An 8,066-nucleotide genomic window follows, 5' to 3' on the forward strand; every position below is an offset into this window, starting at 1 on the left:
AATTGATCTTCAGCCAATAGAAGATGGAGTATAAGGCAATCATGGCTTCAACCTTCAGCATGCCAGTCTCTAGCCGTACCATTGCGTTGGATACGCATCTCGGAACTTGGAGCACTGCTCTCAAAAATTTCGATTGGACTAGCTCCAAAGGAGCATAGCTAGATGGAGGCGCTCCAAGCAGCGTTCCGTAGAGCATCTGGGCAAGTGTTTTGGCCTTGTAAAGTTTTAAAGCTGGTGGTACAAAATAGCCCCCTTGGGAGCTAAAAAACTTAAGAATGCCATGAGAGGATTTTTCACCCGAGCAAGCAGCTGCCTGGCTATGGGCAGTCCTAGATCCAGAGGCTTGGATGATCATGCCCAGATAGCGAAAACTAGCTACCTGTTCGAGGTTCTGCCCATTTACCCTCCACTTCCTTAGTTTGGGTCTCTTGCCAAAGGCCATCACCTTTGTCTTTGTATAATTTATATCCAGCTCCTGCTCATTGCAATAGCAAGCTTGAGGTAAAAATTGAATAGAGCAGGAGCTATCATACAGCCTTGCCTAACTCCCTTTAAGGTGGGAATTCTATCAGTCAAGTGCCCCAGCCTGGTATATCTAACCCTCAAAGATGTATGTTCGTGGAGGGCACGAATGAGGGCTAGAAGTCTCCTATCTATTGAGGAGGCTTCCAATTGAATAAGGTCTGTAGAATTTCTAGCTGTAGACAAGGATCAGTAGAATTGGCAAACAAAGAGTCAGCCTGTACTCAATTGAATAAGGTCTGTAGAATTTCTAGCTGTAGACAAGGATCAGTAGAATTGGCAAACAAAGAGTCAGCCTGTACTGGGAAAATAGGAGGTGGGGGAGGAAAGTTGTGTTTCCTCTTTGAGGAACTTGGAAGGAGAACCAGGCGTGCTGACCTAGTGTTTTCCTCTGGCGTTTTCTGTGAGATCTGTCCCCGAAAAAGGTTTGCTTGAAAGATCTCTTGTCCCAAGATGGTTCCCCCCCACCACCCTTAGGATAGGGCAGTTTTCCAGTTTTGTTTGATTCTTATTGTGTTCCTGTACCTTACATGAAGCCAAAGTCTTTTTGTTGCTGTACTTTCCAAAATACATTTTTGATAAAAAATGACCATTCTAATGGAAATGCAGCACATTTGGGGAGGGGGGTAGTGAAAACAATGTGTGTGTTTTATGTCCCATCAAGATGCTTCTGACTTATGGCAATCCTTTGAATTAATGACCTCCAAAACGTCCTGTCATTAACAGCTTTGCTCAGGTCTTACAAGCTGATGGCCATGACTTCCTTGATTGAGACCATCTATCTCATACTACGTCTTCCTCTTCTCCTACTGCCTTCAACATTTCCTAGCATTATTGTCTTTTCCAGTGAGTCTTGTAATTGTGGAGGAACTTTTAGTAGGTGGTTGACACACGCATTTGGGAGAAAATGGTCCTTTAGATATGTGAGTCCCAGGCTATAAGACTTATGTAGAGCAACTCAAGTTATGTCATTTGAGATTAACCTAGGATAGCATCTCAACTGTAAGCAGTTCAGGTTCAGGCACCCAGCTGTAACCAGCTGGCATCTTGCCCTTTGCTTCTGGTGACTTGGGCTTTTGCTAAAGCGAAAATTATGGATGCTTGTGCTTATCTGTGATTTAATCTTTCTAATTGGGAGAGTTGGGGGGCGGATTTAATCAGACTTCCTTGTTAATCCACTTTTAAAAAATCACTTCCTGGCTGCAGTTCAGGAGAAGCTATACGCCTGTGCTTTGTCAAACTGCAGTGTAAATGATTTAAATCTTTTAATGCTTCTTGCTCTTCAGAATTTCTCAGAAGAGGCCTTGAGTTTTATGAAATGGACCATCCCCATAGTGATGTCTTCCTCCTGTTATGGCGAACCAAATGCTTCTGTAGTAGCTGCCTGTAGGTAGGCCCTCAGATTGGCAGTAGATTATTACTCTTTAACCCCTTCTTTGCTTCATGTCTTGTCATCAGCAAGATCTGGCAATAATCAGAGCTACCTCTCTTGTGAAACAGATGACAAGCCTCTTGGTACCTTGTTAGTCTTTAGTGGTATAATCATTACACTGTTTTCAGGTCCTGTCAAACCAGATGTACACTTTGTATTTCATGTTTGGAGCTCCTGGAATTTTTTAATTCTCAGGTGTGTCAGGGCCCCAGTTAGGACCAAGACCACAGTGACAACACGCATGAAGAGTGGACTTAAGCCTTCCCCCCTCCCTATGTAATTTTTCTGATCTGAAACACCTGGAAGAACCATTATTTGCCCTGTTGAAGAAATTTATAGGTACCCCAGAGCAGTGTTCCCTTCTAAGCTGAGTTAGTGTGCACTAGCTCACAGTTTTTTAACCTCCAGCTCACACATTTTTGTCTTTGCTCAGGGAGGATGGCTCCAGAGCAAACTATGCAGTAGTCAAATCACTCGCTCACAGCTTTAATGCCAGTAGCTCACAAAGTTGAATTTATGCTCACAAGACTCCACAGTTTAGAGGCAGTATTGCCCCAGAGGTACATGTAAGCTTCTCCTGGTGGTAAATAACAGCTCCTGGAGGTACTGGGGGTAGTGTGTGTGTGTGTGGGGGGGGGGTTAAGGATCTTCTCTCTCCATGCACCATGGTCCTGATCTGAATTGGGCCCCATGTCCCTGAGAAATAGTTTGAAAACTACAGAGAATTCCAGATCTGAAATTCCCAGGATAGGTCTGGCTTGACAGGATTTGGTGTGATCATGGAACAAAAAGTTGTGGGGTTAAGTCCTGAGATGGTTATGATGCTGATGACAGAGCTGATCTCTCTCCCTTTCTTGCCACTCAAAGCAATGCATTTAATTCAGTACACTTGATAATTTTTTTAATCTGCATTTCCTTGTATACTGGTCTACCGCTGTGCAGAATAAGGAAATACACTTTTCAAAAGACTCCCATCACCTTCAAGTTTTATATGTCAAGGCTGATGCGTTTCAGTACATTGATACCCAGGTATAGTGGCACGTTTACAAGGAACTTTAGTGAGTGCATAGTTTCTCCATTGAAACAAGTTTCCATACCAGATGAGAGTTCTGTTGTTTTATACACGAACCAGTTTTATGTGTGGACCAGTTTATAACTGAGCTTGTCAAGAGCTTCATGAATGTCTGTGGAGCTTTGGTTTGGGTCTGATTTATTTTATTAGTCAAAAGAAGATAGGTACACACTCTTAGATTTGTGGGCATGATTGTTTTTAACTGATCTAGGAGTGAGAGTAGGATAATATGTGCAGCAGAAGGATAAACATACAGTGCACAGTGTTGTAGTTCACATTCATGCCCTCTTGAACCATTTTGTTATGTTGTAGCCCTATTACCTTTATAAAAATAAACTTCTGAACAATTCTGTTTTACATAGTTTTGTGGAAGGAAGGGCATCTTCAGTGAGTGGAAGGATACCTTTCATTAGGATGAAGGGCACCTTTGGATCCAACCCCATGGTTTGGCTTGAATCCTTAAGACATGTAGAACAATAGCCAGCATAATTGCTAGTAATATAACTTCATTTCTTAGGGTTCCTTTTCCAGCATAATTATTGCTTCATATCTTGAAATATTTCATGGCTCTGCCTTAACTCACTGGACATAGAAAGAGCAAAGTTCAAGGTAGGCTCTGTCAGGACATCATTGTGCTCTGCTTTTCACGTTATGAGTTATTGGTAGAGAATCATGTGGTAAATATGTCAAAAATATAACACTTAATATGTGCCAGCCCTACATTCTTTGTACTGTCGAATTACACTCCAAGATGAGCCAAGAGAAAAGGCAGGATATAAATGTTTTAGTAAATAAATAAATATTGTGTTTCTTCATAAAATATCAGCGATTGTCTGACTCCTGTCTCATATTCTGCTTGGAGGTAGTATGTACCATGGTACTATAAAGCAGTTGTGAGTATAGCTTGTAATTAAGTACATAAGTAAACTTATAATAAGAACTTGGAAAGACTTGGAAATTTTTTGTGCTGTTTGATACATATTGAGGAAAAGATGTGTACTGCTGCATAAGATGATTTAGGACAGAACTTTGCAATGCTACTTTTACACTGGCGAAAGAAGTGTGGATTATAGTAGTAAAGTTCTGGATTATTAAAACTGGTATGGTTGTTGTACTCAGAATTGTGTTGGCCGGTGTCATAAGCCAGGAATTCCTAACCTGTTTTGGTAAATAAACCAAAGAATTAATTTTTGACTTGCATACTCAAATCCTTGACTTGCAGCTTCAATTTTGTTTACTCCTTATACTACAGAATTTGTGACATCTGTGGCTGGCACCCATAGGGTGGGTTATGCCCTGTGGATGCCAATTGGAGATCACTGCTCTAGCAATTGAAAACAAGTGGTTAATCACTGATTGCCTCATTGGGGAAGTTGACATCTAGCCAGATTAGACAATAATGACTCCCTGTACTGCAGGCAAGAAAATGGAGGGGGGGAGGCTTAAGCCCTTTCTCACCACATGCCTTGGTGCTGATACAAATTGGACCCATGCGTGGTTGGCAGACACGGAACTCGGAGACTACATTTGTTATATGGATCCTGTAGTTAGACCCTTAGTCTTGTGTAAACCATAGTTAAATTTCAAGAACCGTTTGAACTTGACAGAAGATATAAGACTAATCTTTGAAGCTCCAGTTCTCTGTGATGCAGCCTAAATGCTGTGACTGCATTATCGTTTGAGGGGAAGAAAGTCTTGTAGAACTCTAAAACTGGAGTAACTGCTTGATTGTGCAGTGTGAATCCTGAGCTTTCAACTATCTCCAGTACATATGAGGAAAGTTTGCTGTGAACATAAGTAGGTCTGTTTGCGATAATTTCTGACATAAGGTTATACATATTAAAAGATGTAAGAAGCACTCCTGTTTTGCAAACACTATATGGAATCTTCTTCAGGGCTGTTCTGTAATGTAGGAAATTAAGCAGTTGTTACAGTCTGCTCAGCTAAGTATTACTGAAGTGCACTTGTTAAGCAACATGATTATCATGGGGTTTCTTGTCAGTCCTCCAGCTCCCTATAATCTTTCTCCCTGTATCTGTAACTGCATTATTTTGATGGCAGCTATGATTTTTTAATGAGGTGAGTCCTGCAATCATTCAGCAACATGTACTGAGGGATGTGGGTCTTTCTCTTGTTCCCCTTCCACTAGCAGTCTTTTCTGACTCTGGGAAAGTTGGTTCCTGGAGTTGCAACACCTGTATTGTGAATAACCACATGTGGAGCAGAAGGCTGCAGTCAGGAGGGGAAAGGGGAAGAATCACCCACCCTGACTCTTCCAGCTGCTGATGGGGGGGAGGGAAATGTCATCCCCTCCCTATTGCAGCCTCTCAATTTACGTGGTTATTGGTCCATGTAGATTCTGCAACCCTGGGAATCAGTTGCTGGGGGAAGGAGAACAAGAGAAAGAGCCCTGATCTCCTTGCGTTCTTGCATTACAGGATCCATCCCAGTACACTATTTACTATAATAATGGCTCAGCATCACTTCTCTGTGTTGTAGCTTTATAATCCCCATTTTACAGATATTAAACTGAGCACAGAAATCTCAGTGCTTCTGTGGCCTGCTGAAATTTGAAATCTACAACCCCCCATTTCAAGTCCAGTAGTCACTACAAGGCTATGCTAACCCTTCCTACAGTGGGCTAGTGCAAACATAATGGTAGGTCCCTTTTCCCTCCATGAATCAATTTCTCATCCTTCCCTTCCTGGGTCTTGTATTATGTGTGCATCGATATAAACTAGGATCCCTTCTATCCATTAAAGTTGTGAGCGAGTCTACATTTGACTGTTGCATAAATTAGTTTTTTAGAAGGTTATTTCTACAACCTTGTAAAAATCTCAGAATGAATTCTTTTAAACTATATTTAACCTATATTTTAAGAGTAATTGAAACATTATAAGAGAAAACAGAATCAAGTGAAATTTCATTACAGAAAACGTTGTCTTCTTTGGAGGTAGACCAGGCCTCTGGAGAACAGGTCTACCTGGCCCTTTCTACTGTATTGGTAGACCTGGCCTCAGACCGTCACCCTGTGCTAAGCCTTACAAAGCATACTAGCACTTGGAGGGGGGGACTCTTGCAGTTTTTCCTATGACTTAAGGCAGCTTACAAATCATACTGAAAAGCATAATAGGGGTGTGCAAAACAACAACAACAACCCACAATTTTCCCCCAGCTCCATTATAGCCTATGAGGACCATTATAATCAATGGGCCCCATATGGGAGAATCAATCTGGGGGTATCTGGGGCTCTTGTGGGGGACTGGTTTTTTGAGGTAGAGGCACTAAATTTGCAGCATAGCTGCTGGTGCTTCTCCTCAAACCCTACCCCCCCCCAACCCCCCAAAGTTTCAAAAAGATTGGACCAGGGGGTCCACTTCTGTGGGCCCCAGGTGTCCTCATCCTCCATTGTTTCCAGTGGAGGGGAAAATGCCTTCTCAGTTTACTTGTGAGCTGAAGCTAACATTCCTGAGCTGCCACCTAAAATTTTGTGTGCCAGCTTAGAGGGAACTTTGGTCAGGGTGCATTTTGGAGGAAGGCCTTCAGTTGCTGATTTATGTAGAACTTCAGAATTTTTTTAAAAATACACTTCCATTTCTTATTGTTCTTGGAGCCGGGCTGGTTTATTATATTTTTATAATTTATGTTTCAGCTCATGGCTAAGGTGAGGCAGAAAAACAGAAGCATTTAGCTAACTTTGTTGTGTTTGAATTTGTTCCTAATTCTTTGTGCACTGGGTTTTGTAATCATAAATAGATCTCTGAAATTCAGTGCAATGTGAGTTGGGAAAAGCTAGACTCAAAATGTTCTTCAACTAATGGTGGTTTGCTTGATTTTAAAAAATAATTAGTCCTGATTTTTGTTATTTCTTGAATGCTAACATTTTGGTGTGTTTTGAATTTATGTTCAGTTTATGTTTCTTGGGGAGGAGAGGACCTGTTCTAATTATTTCTCTCTCTCCCTCGATTCATTAGACATTTGCTGAGCAAGTTTTTGGAGTATTCAGCTGGTTCATTCCAATTGCTGTTGCCTTCTCTTGTTTTGGTGGACTCAATGCTTCTATTCTAGCATCATCTAGGTAAAGGACTTCTAATGTTGGCTTTATTTTACTGAAGTTTGTGTTTTTGCTCTCCCCCTTCGCCCCCCAAAATGCTTTGCTTCTACACTTTGGCTAAGCTGGGTCTTAAGTGTTAAATTGCAGTTCCTTCTGTTTTTGTTTTTAACTATATGTAACTATATGTAATTTTCTTTTGTAAACTGTTTTCAGCAAGTTGTGGAAAAGTAATCTACACATTTTTAAAGCTTGCATCTTTTTGGTATTAATATTTCTTCAGAATTATTTTTTATAAAGTTTTAGGAAAGGACAATGGAGACAAATGGGTGCGGGGGGAGGGGATTGAAGACAACATTAGGTGCAGAAAACAGAATGATGGGATTGGGGTAGTCAAGGAACTGAAGGTTTAACCCATCTAGAGGACAGTTATTTGGTGTATAAACTATTGTTTGCACTGTGATCTGAGTGTCCTAAAAATATGTTCCCAAAGGATCTTTGATGTTCTGACTTCTTTGGTTTTTTTAAAAAAAGAGCTGTACTTTTCTCCTAGCTCTGTTAATGCTATGGAAAGCTTTTCATAACTCAACTTTGAAAAAATCTTTACGAAACTCACTCTGGTTGAGAATAAATGTGAAATGTAAGGCAGTGTGTGGATATTGTGTTCATACCTGAGAGAAGTTCTAACAAATGTATTTCGTAGCACATTCCATTAGGCATTCCAAGATCCTCAGAACTTAGAAACTGGAGTTGTAATATATAGTGGTTCATTTGCTTCATGCATTTCTGTTCCTATCTACCACCTTAGACTTTTACATACCACCAACATAAAAAAATAAAATAAAAATTAAATGATAATTTACAGACACCACCATTTTTCTAACACAGTCAAGACCCAGGGCCTAATCTGCTTGCAAGAAGATGCACATGTGGTAAACTTGTGTTTAGAAGCTCTCTGGAGTCTTCATGTGCTGAAGCTGGCTCTATGT

The 8,066-nt window shown here is 40.8% G+C and overlaps 1 protein-coding gene across 1 annotated transcript in view; it reads left to right on the top strand.

Annotated features, from left to right (window-relative positions):
• Nucleotides 1-8,066, top strand: part of SLC7A6 (solute carrier family 7 (amino acid transporter light chain, y+L system), member 6) — a 46,087-nt gene that overhangs the window by 30,468 nt on the left and 7,553 nt on the right. The window contains exon 6 of the mRNA XM_015429723.1: nt 7,001-7,104. Within this exon, the coding sequence (XP_015285209.1) occupies nt 7,001-7,104 (104 nt within the window). The remainder of the gene's footprint in view (nt 1-7,000; nt 7,105-8,066) is intronic.

The sequence above is a fragment of the Gekko japonicus genome, unplaced genomic scaffold (assembly GCF_001447785.1).
Source record: "Gekko japonicus isolate JY-2015 unplaced genomic scaffold, Gekko_japonicus_V1.1 scaffold815, whole genome shotgun sequence".
NCBI classification, from domain to species: domain Eukaryota; kingdom Metazoa; phylum Chordata; class Lepidosauria; order Squamata; family Gekkonidae; genus Gekko; species Gekko japonicus.